General features: G+C 45.9%; 1 protein-coding gene across 1 annotated transcript in view; it reads left to right on the top strand.

Moving 5' to 3' along the window:
- Positions 1-13,845, top strand: part of LOC147116701 (CBY1-interacting BAR domain-containing protein 2-like) — a 43,386-nt gene that overhangs the window by 19,718 nt on the left and 9,823 nt on the right. Inside the window, exon 5 of the mRNA XM_085991810.1 lies at positions 9,248-9,352. Coding sequence (XP_085847936.1) covers positions 9,248-9,352 — 105 coding nt within the window. The remainder of the gene's footprint in view (positions 1-9,247; positions 9,353-13,845) is intronic.

A 13,845-nucleotide genomic window follows, 5' to 3' on the forward strand; every position in this document is an offset into this window, starting at 1 on the left:
ACCTGCAAACTCATTTTTAATGTGGAAGCAAGTCATCCTCGGTTCCGAGGGACTGCCTAAGAAGAAGAAGAAGATTATTCAAGAAGGGTAGTAGAGATAAACCAGGGAAACCAGGCCAGTGAGCCTAACATCAGTGGTAGGGAAATTATTGGAAAAAATTCTGAGGGACAGAATTAGTCTCCACTTGGAGAGGCAAGGATTAATCAAGAATAGTCAGCATGGCTTTGTCAGGGGGAGATCATGTCTAACCAATTTGATTGAATTTTTCGAGGGGGTGACTAGGTGTGTGGATGAGGGTAGTGCAGTTGATGTAGTCAACATGGGCTTCAGTAAGGCTTTTGACAAAGTCCCGCATGGGAGGCGGGTCAAGAAGGTTAGAGCCCATGGGATCCAGGGCAATTTGGCACATTGGATCCAAAATAGGCTTAGTGGCAGGAGACAGAGGGTGATGATCGAAGGTTGTTTTTGTGACTGGAAGCCTGTGTCCAGTGGTGTCCCGCAGGGATCGCTGCTGGGTCCCCTGCTGTTTAAAGTGTACATTAATGATTTAGATATGAATGTAGGAGGTATGATCAGTAAGTTCGCAGATGACACGAAAATTGGTGGAGTGGTAAATAGCGAGGAGAGAAGCCTCAGGCTACAGGACGATATAGATGGGTTGGTCAGATCGGCAGAACAGTGGCAAATGGAATTTAACCCTGAAAAGTGTGAGGTGATGCATTTTGGGATCACTAACAAGGCAAGGGAATACACAATGAATGGTAGGACCCTAGGAAGGACAGAGGATCAGGGGGACCTTGGTGTGCATGTACATAGATCCTTGAAGGCAGCAGGACAGGTAGATAAGGTAGTTAAGAAGGCATATGGGATACTTGCCTTCATTAGCCGAGGCATAGAATATAAGAGCAGGGAGGTTATGATGGAGCTGTACAAAACGCTAGTTAGGCCACAGCTGGAATACTGTGTGCAGTTCTGGTCGCCACACTATAGGAAGGATGTGATTGCATTAGAGAGGGTGCAGAGGAGATTCACCAGAATGTTACCTGGGCTGGAGCATTTCAGTTATGAAGAGAGACTGGGCAGGCTGGGGTTGTTTTCCTTAGAGCAGAGAAGGCTGAGGGGAGACCTGATTGAGGTGTACAAAATTATGAGGGGCATAGATAGAGTAGATAGAAAGAAACTTTTCCCCTTAGTAGAGGGGTCAATAACCAGGGAGCATAGTTTCAAGGTAAGGGGCAGGAGGCTTAAAGGGGATTTGAGGAAAAATATTTTCACCCAGAGGATGGTTGGAATCTGGAACTCACTGCCTGAAAGGGTGGTAGAGGCAGGAACCCTCACAACATTCAAGAAGCATTTAGATGAGCACTTGAAACGCCATAGCATACAAGGCTACGGACCAAGTGCTGGAAAATGGGATTAGAATTGACAGGGCTTGATGGCCGGCGTGGACACGATGGGCCGAAGGGCTTCTTTCTGTGCTGTATTCAGTAGTGATATCCTCACACAATGTATACAAAGAACGGAGACACCTGCCTTGACGCCGTTTGCAAAAAAAAAATACAGGTCTGCAAAGTTCACAGTATGTACATTAACAGTGACGTCAAGAATATATTCTTGTCTTGGTGTTCAGATGATAGTTTTAAACCACTCCTAAAGACAGGAGCAAGCAAAACAATATTAAAAGGGTTTTTCGTAAAGATTAATTTAATGCACAAAATTAAGCACCACTTGTCAAATTATGATCTGTTGTAAACATAACAGATGCTGATGGCAGTTCTGAGAGGGAAGCCCATCCCTAGTTGAGAAGGTGGTGGTGGGTCTTCTATTGTTTGATACAACTGAGACAGCCACCTTACGGGGCAGTTAAGAGTCAACCGCACTGGTGTGTGACTGGAGTCACATAGAGGCCAGACGGGGCAAGAAGATCAGAATTCCCTCCCTACGGGACATTAGTGAACTCACTGGGTTTTGAAGAGCAGCTTCATGGTTACTTTTACTGATACAAGGTTTTTATTTTTTAAACAAATTAATTCAGGATGGGACTTGAACTTACATTCTCAAGAGTATTAGCCCCAGAATTTCCTGGATTACTAGTCCAACAACATAACCACGACGCTGCCATACCCGCAATAATCTCCACACGGCTTGATGGGGTATCTGCTTGAAAAATGCATTTTTGTAGTGGTGGCTTTCCAAAAATTGGCAGGGTTAAGCAGCAAATTCCCCAGTGGGAGGCATTTGGAGCCATGTCAGATGGCTCAAGCCTCAATCACATGGATTTGATTTCAAATTTCAGTGTCTCGCAGGGACACCATACCCATTATATGTTCATAACATTCACTTTCAAATAAGTTTGATGTTAAATCAGAAGTAGAGGCTTTTGCCTGCAGTAATGGGAGCTTGTTTCAGCACAGTAACCAATGAAAAGGTTCCCATCAGACGGTGCTGGAGGAGTGGACCGTTGCTAACACCCAATGCAAATGAGTTGTTATGGAGTCAGGACCCGGCACAGACACGGTGGGCCGAATGGCCTCTTTCTGTGCCGTAAACTTCTAGGATTCTGCAAGAGGTCACAGGAGACCATTCATGCCTCAGGGATCAGTTTAGCATTTCACAAAAACGCAAAGAGTCCACAGGTGACCAATTGTGCTACCAATTATTCCTGTAGAACTCTCTACAGATGAATGCACAAAAGAGACTTTCAGACTACTTCACGCTCTCCTGTATAATTTACTCCCCTATAGCTTTTCCTAGCTTCCTGTCGGCGTGAGTGCTTAATTAATGATCAGTTACAGCTGTTTAATTCTAGTCAACTCACTCCAATTATCGATCACCAGATATGTATGGTTGATTTAGCCATCAACACCTCCTACACTGCCCCCGTTGCTGCATCTAATTGTTTCTTACATGGTTCCAGGGTTTTTGCCTCTGCTACTCTGGCTGGAAGTCCATTCCAAGTGTTGATCACTTTCTTTGTGAAGAAAAACTTTCTAGCATCAGTCCTAAACTTACCTTGTACTAGTTTGAACCTGCGTCCCCGTGTCCCACTCCCACAATTTAAAGTGGTATTCTGAATTAAGCAAATTTGAGCGATTTGCATTGTTTTTCAAAATCCAGATCATTGGTGTAAATTAGAAACCGTAGTAGTCCCAACACAGCTCACCCTGGGGCACCTCACTCAGTACTTCCCCCTGTCTTGACATTATCCTGATAACCAGCACCCATTGCTTTCTACCCTTCTTATCGATAGCCAAGTTTTCCCTGAATCATTACTGCTTTGAAATGAATTACTAATCTTTCATGTGGAACTTAATCAAATGCCTTTTGGAACTCTAAGTACACAATGGCTCGAGCTATCACTTCCTCAAAGACAACAGGGAGATTTGTCAGGCAGGATCTAACGCCATGTCAATTGCTTTTACCGGATAATCCTGAAGTTTACTCCTGATAATTAATCCATTATTTTACACGGAATTGAAGTAAGACTAATTCCATTCACAATATTGACAAACAGTGCTAGCACAGAGAAATGATACACATGATTACATCGGATATACGACACAGAAACAGGCCATTGGGCCAACCAGTCCATGCTGGCGTTTATGCTCCACTCGAGCCTCCTCCCGTCTTTCCTCATCTAACTCTATCAGCATAACCCTCTATTCCCTTCTCCCTCATATGCTTGTCCAGCCTCCCCTTAAATGCATCAATACTATTCGCTTCAACCACTCCCTGTGGTAGCGAGTTCCACATTCTCACCACCCTCTGGGTAAAGAAGTTTCTTCTGAATTCCCTATTTGATTTCTTGGTGACTATCTTATATTGATGACCTCTAGTTATGCTCTTCCCCACGAGTGGAAATACTCTCTCTGTGTGTCTACTCCATCAAAACCTTTCATAATTTTAAAGACCTTTATTAAGTCACCCCTCAGCCTTCTCTTTTCAGAGAAAAGAGGCCCAGCCTGTTCATCCTTTCTTGATTGGTATAACCTCGCATTTCTGGTATCATGGTTGTAAATCTTTTTTCTACCCTCTCCAGTGCCACTATATCATTTTTAAAATATGGCAACTGAAACTGTACACTGTACTCCAAGTGTGGTCTATCCAAGTGTGGTCTAACCAAGTGTGGTCTAACCAAGGTTTGATACAAGTTTAGCATAACTTCAACATAATAATTGATACAACAAGATCAGGCCAGTCTATAGCTTGCTCTTAGAATTCGCCTGAAGACAGTGTTCCAGAGAGGCTGAAAGGTGTAACTAAGTTCTCAGCCATGTGTTGTGATATAAGTCTGCACCAATAAAACAGTCAGGGCTCACTGAAGTTGAAATACGTAGCATCACATTAGAAAGCAAACACAAAGATGCTCACTAAAGTTACCCAGTGAGTAGTTGAGCCATTTAGACCAGGTTGGGTCTCCCGCCTGTGCTGAGTTAGCTGATCTCGACCAGGGTAACCATAGGGGGGCTACACTTGACCTCAGTACCTCAGGGCCTAGGGAGTGTAACAAATAGCCAGCCTGTCGCACACTATACGCAGCGATCCCTGTTGCAAGTGTGCATATGTTGTGTGAGGACAGTATCAGGCTTGCTTCTGTTGTCCTCCCATCACCTGTATTGTGAAAAGCCTGAGAGCCAGTTGGACAAGATACCAGAGGGCGAATGGACACCAAGGAACCGCCTCTCAGCATTGAATTACTGCTTTCAGCAGAGATGAATATTGTTGGGTGAAAAATGAGTGTGAAGAAAATAAAAGCACCAACCATCTTAATATAGACCTAAAAAATAACCAGGCAAATGGACTGGGATAGGTGTTGTGGTGCTGCAGTGGTCTGCAATACCCCTGGACTTGGGAGAGGGAAAAACAGCCAGGAATCCCACTCCTAATCACTGTCCAGTGACCATCGAGCAAGAAAAAGGGCATTTAAAAAAATATCTGTTGAGTGAAGTCAGGATTAAGCTGGAATGTGATGCTCTCCAAGGTTGAATGTCCTGTCGACTGTAACTGTAGTGTCAAGGTATATCTCAAATAATTCTGCCATCTCAAATGTGATCAGAGCCCTATGCCATGTTCATGTCTCTTAAGGTACCTTTTTTTAGATATCTTTTTGTGATCGCACATTATACAAGGACAGTAAGTTGGTATGACTTACAGTGTACACCGAAATGAGACATTCTATATTTTGTGTACGTATGAGAGTTTCGGAAATGTCCCTTAAGGAGTGTAAGTGAAACTAGAAATATTTATGTAGGCCTCCTGTTTTTTTCCCTTAACTGACTTTCCCAGTCGCTGGTATGTTGCTTTTAAATCTGTATCTCAGGATCAAGAACTTCCAATCAGGTTGAAAACGGAAGTGTTTTAAAGGTTGACTAATGCTGTTTATGATGTAATTTGACACGTTTGTGCACTGAACAGATTGTTTTAATGGATGTGAGTAGGTAGCTGTATATAAGGGGTGTAATAATGATTAAAGACCACTGATCTCAATTCCCCTGACTGCCTAGTCAACAAATGTACTGCCCAATGTGGTATTGACCTAAGCAAGCTGGGAAAAAAAGAAAGACTTGCATTTATCACAGAAATCACAGAAACCCCACAGTGCAGATAGAGGCCATTTCGGCCCATCGAGCCTGCACCGACACATATCCCACCCGATCCCCGTAACCCCTACACCAACACATATCCCACCCTATCCCCTGTAACCCCACGTATTTAATCCCCCTAACACTAAGGGTCAATTTATCATAGCCAATCACCCTAACTCGCACATCTTTGGACTGTGGGAGGAAACCGGAGCACCCGGAGGAAACCCACGCAAACACGGGAAGAATGTGCAAACTCCACACAGACAGTTGCCCGAGGCCGGATTCGAACCCGGGTCCCTGGCGCTGTGAGGCAACAGTGCTAACCACTATGCCACCGTGCTGCCCTATATAGCACCTTTCACAACCTCAGGACATCCCAAAGTGCTTTACAACCAATGAAGTACTTTTTGAAGTGTAGTCGCTGTTGTAATGTAGGAAATGCAGCAACTAATTTGCGCACAGCAAGCTCCCACAAACAACAATGTGATAATGACCAGATAATCTGTTTTCGTGATGTTGATTGAGGGATAAATATTGGCCAGGACACCAGGGATAACTCCCCTGCTCAAAATAGTACCATGGAGTCTTTTACTTTTACCTGAGAGAGCAGATGTGGCCTCAGTTTAACATCTCATCCGAAAGATGGCACCTCCGACAGTGCAGCATTCCCTCAGTACTGCACTGGAGTGTCAGCCGAGATTTTGTGCTCAAATCTTTGGAGTGGGACTTGAACCCACAACCTTCTGACCCACTGAGCCACAGCTGACACTTATATCCCAAGTTTGATCCCTGGTCTATGTTGAGTTAGCTGATCTGATCTGGGATAGGTGTTGGGGTGCTGCAATGGGTCCCAATGCCCCTGGGCTTGGGGGAGGGAAAAGCAGCCAGGCACCCCACTCCTAATCACTGTCCAGTGACCATCTAGCAAGAAAAAAGCACTTTTTAATGTCTGTTGAGTGAAGTTAGAGGATTGTGCTGGAATGTGGTGCCCTCCAAGGTTGAATATCCTGCCGCTTTTGACTGCCTGGGTCCACACCAGAGGAATGACCACTGAGGCCAGGTCACCGAAAGCAACTGACTCGTTCAGCACAGTACCTAACTTGTAATACAACCCTGCTGATCCATAGGATTCAGCAGAAGCCAGGCTACAGGTGGTGATTATGGGGATTGTATGTACGCATTTTATCGTGATGCAAATAGTGAGCTTTGTGGTACTATGAAACTGTTGCAGGAAAACTCCAGGACCATTATCAATAAATCTGATTGGATTACCACATAATAACCAGCACTACAATTCCCTTCACAACGGAAATGGGAAAATGTTCCATTTCCCCAGCACTTAACGTTCCTCACCTTGACAAGTATTAATTTCTGACAAGGCAATAGCGTTGTTTTCCTGGAGTTTTCCTTTAACAAAGTGAAAGATCAATAAATAATTTATGAATTTTCTGACTAATTGATAGTCTGCCTTGGCAGAGGTAAGTGACTGTCAAAACGCATCACCTTCATCAACTTTGTGATGTTGCTGTTCATTGTCATTTGTCTATACGCTCACTGGCTGATCTCCCATGCTGTTGCTTGTGGTCAGTAAGAAGAGTTTGCTGGGGAAGTGTTACAGGAAGTAAGTGTGATAGTTACAGGAAGTCTGCCCTACATGCAAGCCTTTTAAGCTAATATATATGTGAAGAAAAAGAAGGACTTGCATTTCTATGGCGCTTTTCACAGACTGAGGACGTCCCAAAGCACTTTACGGCCAATGAAGTACTTTTTGAAGTGTAGTCACTGTTGTAATGTAGGAAACGCGACAGCCAATTTGCGCACAGCAAGCTCCCACAAACAGCAATGTGATAATGACCAGATAATCTGTTTTTAGGTGTCGGTTGAAGGATAAATATTGGCCAGAACACTATCTATATATATAAAATTTGATTCGCGAGGCATGCATTTCATTCAAATCTCATTATAAGTAGCTGTTATCCTTGTAAGTGGTGCTGTGATGGGCCTTCTCAGTGTTGAAAGTGTCATTCGATGTAATACACAATAACTGCTATTTTACAGTGAGAGTATATCATCCTGTGATTGCACAATCTGGCCATCGGGTTCCCACAAATCGCATAAACAACTTTCTTAATGTCCAAAATAAGGTTTTAAACAAAATCAAAAGCTCAAAATATTGCATATTACATAATAACATGATTATATTTATCCACTGAATGGACTCAATATTCCAGCCCAGAGCTGTGACTCTGTGAGCTGAGTTTAGATTGTTCAGTCTGGGGACCTGTGTCTGAATCCAGTTTGGACGAACGAGGTGAACTTTCCTCCGTTTATTGGCTGTAAGACATCGCTGGGTCAAAATCCTGGAACTCCCTCCCTAACAGCACTGTGGGAGCACCTTCACCGCACGGACTGCAGCGGTTCAAGAAGGAGGCTCACCACCACCTTCTCAAAGGGGCAATTAGGGATGGGCAATAAATGCCGGCCTTGCCAGCGACGCCCACAACCCCAAAATATATATTTTTTTAAAGAGTCCCATGTGAAGTGCGCTTAAGCAGTTTCAGCCCAGTTCCGAGTGGGCATGGGGGTTAACAGGCAGTTAATTGGCACTAATCCCCTTCCCGCCTCGGGGAGGCGGGTCCCAGTGCGGGGCGGGTTCCCGCCGCCTTTGAAACTGGCATGGAGGCGGGTTGGGGGCGGGATGGGGTCAGGACCCCCGATTTTGGGATTTTAAGCCCCCACATGCCTCCAAACCTGCCTCCACGGCCCAATGTAAATCCTGCCCTAATGTTTCACGCACTGCTCCATCCGTCTTTCTCTTGCCTTATTTCTGATGCCCTTTTCTCTATTATCACCAAGCACAGCGTGTCGTATGCACTGTAACAGATTTTTCAGCAGTCCCAACACAACTCTGTCATTATAACAACTTGGGAACATAGGAACAGGAGCAACGCTCCCCCTAAGCTGCACGGGAGCGCGGCCGGGCATCGATCGGGAGGTCCCGCGCAGGCCGCTCACCAGCTATTGATGCTGGAGAACATACCGCACAGCAAATTTAAAGCAACCGCGCACAAAAAAACAATTAGAGGGAACATTGAAAAAGGAGTAGGCCATTCAGCCCCTCGAGCCTGTTCCGCCATTTAATTAGAGCAAGGCTGATCTGATGCAGTGACATGTTTGAGATCAGGAGCTCAGTGTGCTGGGAAGCAGGGGTCCTATCACTCCAGGGAGCAGCATTCTTGAATGTGAATTTTGAGCAAGACACAGGTGTGCTTGCAACCGTCAACAAGGAGTTAGTAACTCTGCCTTCAGGCAGATCCCTTTCTGTTTCACGTTGTACTTTGTTGGAAATAGTTTCGAAAATGGTACATGATCCAGTTTCAACACACAACAGACCCAAGTGGAAAAGAGATACTATTACACTGTACTCCAAAAACATGATTACACTAAAATAAATGCAACATGAATGCATGTTTTGTGTGCTTTTAAGAAATTTCAAAGCTACCCTATTTAAATTTCAGTGAAACGTGTGGTTCTTTTTGCATGTCACCCCTTCATCCGCCTTGGAGTGCAGTGTGCTTTTCATAGTGAATCTGTACAAAGGTTATTTGTAGCTTCCATATTATCATGTCTGACTGAAAGTGAGCATTGATTTTCTTCCCTAGGCTGAATCCAAAGTGCAGAAGGCCTCAGTCGATGTCAATCACACCACACATCAACTGGAGGAGATCATTTTCAAATTTCAGCAACAAAAACTGAAGGACATTAAGGTATGAAGATTTTATAACAACAACAACAACCTGTAATTATACAGCGCCTTTAACGTAAGGCGCTTCACAGGAGTGTTGTAAAACAAAATTTGACACCGAGCCACGTAAGGAGATATTAGGGCAGGTGAGCAAAAGCTTGGTCAAAGAGGTAGGTTTTTTGGAGCGTCTTAAAGAAAGAAAGAAAGACTTGCATTTCTATGGCGCCTTTCACGACCACCGGGCGTCTCAAAGTGCTTTACAGCCAATGAAGTACTTTTTTGAAGTGTAGTCACTGTTGTAATGTGGGAAACACAGCAGCCAATTTACGCACAGCAAGCTCCCACAAACAGCAATGAGATAATGACCAGATAATCTGTTTTTAGTGATGTTGGTTGAGGGATGAATATTGACCAGGACACCGGGGATAACTCCCCTGCTCTTCTTCGAAATAGTGGCCATGGGATCTTTTACGTCCACCTGAGAGAGCAGATGGGGCCTCGGTTTAACGTCTCATCCAAAAGACGGCACCCCTCGTCTTTGTGACCTTCCCTCCCCATCCATTGAGAGAAGGAAGATCTCGGGAAGGCGGAGATGTGGGGCAGGATTTTCATTCAGGAGTCGGGTTGGAGGCGGGACTACAACTTTCGGGGTTGTAGTCCCGCCTCCATCGAGATGCGGCCAATCCATGCAATTTTAACTTGATTGACCTTGTTGAGCCCGCCCAGCGGGCTCAGCAGGCCAATTAAAGGCCACCCGGTAACAGGTGAAGTCATAGACTGAAATTTCATCTGTCAAGAGGTTTTGACAGATGAAATATCAGTGTTTCACAGCTGTTTGAAGCTGCCAAATACTGACAGTCTTACTTCTAGCCTGAGTCCTTCTCCACAGACTCAGTTAGAAATCTCTCCTGCACAGAAAGCGGAAGGCTGTCACTTTTGACAGTTCGCAGCCATTCTGCTTTCTGTGCCGGTGAGATGAGGGACGCCCGGGACCTAAAGGAAGGAAGGCTGAAAAGGTAAGAAAAGGTCATTTAAACTTCTTTAATCACTTTAGACACACTGATGTAATAAAACTCACTACGCACTTGGTTTGAGTATAAAGCAAGGCTTTAATCAACTTGTTTCAGAACATGGAGGTCTAGTTGTAATTCACTAGTTCCTTGTCTTACAAAATGTCCCTGGCAAGCTGGGGCCAACGCCCGAGTATTTATACTCCTTGGACGGCGCCACCAGCTGGCCGTCCAGTGTTATTTCATCGGTAGTTTCTCGATGATGAGATTTATGACACACACCAAACACACTTACCTTTGCACTCATGCACACATCATTCACCTGAACACCGACATCTCGACCCCTCCAAGTCCTTCAACCCAATGGCCCGCCTCCTCTAACTTGGCGTGGTTTGGAGTCATCGGGAATCCCACACTTCAACCTTAAAAATAGGGATTAGGCTAAAAACTGCCTGTTAACAGGCAGTTAATTGGCACTAATCCCTTCCCACCTCAGGTAGGCGGGTCCCAGTGCGGGGCGGGTACCCGCCTCCTTTGAAACTGGCATGAAGGCGGGTTTGTGTGCGGGATGGAGTCGGGACCCCTGATTTCAGGATTTTAACCCCCCACACGCCTCCAATCCCGACTCCACGGCCCAATGAAAATCCTGCCCGTGGTGTTAAAAGTTGGGGGCGAGGAATAACAATATAAGGTGCTGTTTCCTGAGCCACACTGAGCAGAGACCGGCCAGTGGGGTGCCTGTGATTTCCTGACCATTCATTTTAAATGGTTGGCCAAATTCCCAATATGCACTCCCCCGCCTCCCCACAGCCATGCCATCAGAAAAATGTTGTGTCTGTACCTTTCTAGCTAGACACAATTAGGGCTCAGAACCAGAGATTCAAACATGAGGCTACTTTATTCAAAAGGAAGGTTCTGGAGAGTATGGAACAAAGAGAACAAAAACCCAACCAAGAGAACAAACCCGACCATTTATCTGCTGTGACAGTGCCACTGCAGGTGGGAGGAGAACACATAATACATAACATATTCCTCCCCTCTTATATGAAATGTCCACATTATTCCTCAACAGGTAAGTTACTTTCAATGCACTCAACTAACCAAGGGTAGAGGAAGACTGCCTCAAACCCTGACTTTAACCTGGGGTTTATTCTGCCCCACTCTTGTGGGTAAGTCACTAAGCCTACAGATCCAAGCGTCTTGGAGACCACCGCTCTGATAGGATACTGGCGGTCATCGCTGGCTCCCACAGCAGTAGGCATTGACACAGGCCTAGATAGAGAAGGTGCCTGTGTCAGTCAAAAGTCAAGAGTTTGCACAGGTGGAACAGTCTCTTTGACTTCCTGTGTTGGAGAAGAGCACTGTGGCAAAGGATGCTGGTTTGCGGTATCATCCGGAAACAGTTCAGGCCAACCAGCCGTTGGAGCCTCTGTGGCTGTCTCTGCTCCTAGCAACAGTTGATCAGTGTGTCTTCTCCAGACGATGTCCTCAGCAGTCTCAACCGTGTAAGACACAGGGCCCGTCTGCGCGATCACCGTAGCAGGAACCCATTTCGGTCCAGCGTTGTAGTTTCGAGCTAGGACGTGCTCTCCAGGATGAAACCATCTCTCCTTGGCTCTTTTCTCTCTTTCAACTTGAGCTTGTTGTTGACATTGGACCACCTGCTCTGCCCTTGGAGGTTTGAGTAAGTCAAAACTTGTCCGTAACTGCCTCTTCATCATGAGCGACGCGGGGGAAGTTTTGGTTGTGGCATGCGGCTCATTCCTGTAGGACAACAGGAAGCTGTTCAGACGTTGGTGGATTGAAAGTCCTGACCTTGCGATGTCTTCAAGGCATGCTTCAAAGTTTGCATGAACCTTTCTGCCAGGTCGTTAGTAGAGGGATAATAGGGCGCAGACCTGATGTGTTGGACACCATTCACTTGCAGGAAGGTTGCAAACTCCTGTGACAAATTGTGGACCGTTGTCACTTACGAGTTGTTCCGGTGAGCCATAACGGCTGAACATCTCACCAAGTTTCTCAATTGTTTTCTCTGCCGTGGTAGACCTCATCACAGCGACCTCCGGCCACTTGCTACGAGCGTCCACAACCACCATAAACATCTTCTCTTCGAAAGGACCGACGAAGTCCACATGTACTCGCTGCCACACTTCTTCAGGCTAATCCCAGGGGTGTAGGGTTGCCAGCTGTGGAACATTCCGGACCCTTTGACATGGGGAACATGTTTTGGCTTTCTCCTCAATATTTCCATCGAGACCTGGCCACCAGAAGTAGCTTCTTGCCATTTCCTTCATCCGAACCATCCCACTGTGGCCTGTATGAAGTTGTTGCAGTACAGGTTCCCTCAGAGGTGGCGGAATGATGACACGGCGTCCCCAGAGAAGACAACCTGCCTGGATGGAGAGCTCATTTCTTTTTGAAACGTAAGGTTTCAAACTAGGAGAATCTCCTATAGATCTCCCTCGAATGACATCGTCCATTACCTCAGACAGGACTGGATCATTGCGGGTGTACCTTCGCACCTGAACTGCAGTGACAGGTGCTCCCTCCACTTGTCTAAAGTAGAAGATGTCTATCTGACGAGGCTCTGGGGGAGTAACAGGCAAGGGCAGCCTCGAGAGACCATCTGCGTTGCCGTGCAAGTCTGATTTGCGATATTTGATGTCATATGTGTGTCCCGACAACAGTAAAGCCCACCTTTGAATCCTGCTTGCAGCAAGAGACGGAATTCCAGTGTGGGGCCCGAAGATTGAAGTCAATGGACGGTGGTCCATCAGGAGTGTGAGCCTTCTCCCAAACAGGTACTGATGAAATTTTCGAATTCCAAAAACGATTCCCAAGGCCTTGCGCTCAATCTGTGCATAGTTACTCTCGGCCTTGTTCAAGGTGCTTGATGCGAAGGAGATAGGTTTCTCTTCACCAGAAGGCATGATGTGGGATATGACTGCTCCCACACCATATGGTGATGCATCACATGCTAGCTGCACGGGTAGCTTTGGGTCGAAGTGTGTCAGGACCTCCGACTTCAGCAATGCTTTCTTTGCTTGGGCGAAAGCTTTGTTGCACAGTTCAGTCCATTTCCATGTTTTGCCTTGACATAGCAACTGATGTAGCGGCTTCAGCAATGTTGCTAAGTCTGGAATAAACTTTCCATAGTAGTTAAGTAGCCCCAGGAATGAACATAACTGGCTCACATTCTGGGGTGCTGGGGCCTCCACGATCGCCTTGACCTTTGACGGCACCTCATGCAGGCCAGTAGCATCAATCACATGCCCCAGGTACTCAACTGAAGACTGAAAGAATTCACATTTGTCCTTACGAACTCTGAGTCCGTACTCTTTCAGTTGCTGTAGTGTCGCATCCAAGTTCAGAAGATGATCCTCCTCATTTGTCCCAGTGACAAGGATGTCGTCTAGGTAGCACTGGACTCCTGGCAGTCCACTCAAAATCTGATCCATTGCCCTTTGGAATAGAGCAGGGGCCGACGTAATTCCAAACGGAAGGC

The sequence above is a fragment of the Somniosus microcephalus genome, chromosome 6 (genome assembly GCF_052327205.1).
Source record: "Somniosus microcephalus isolate GS21.2 chromosome 6, FLI_Smic_1.0, whole genome shotgun sequence".
Classification (NCBI taxonomy): domain Eukaryota; kingdom Metazoa; phylum Chordata; class Chondrichthyes; order Squaliformes; family Somniosidae; genus Somniosus; species Somniosus microcephalus.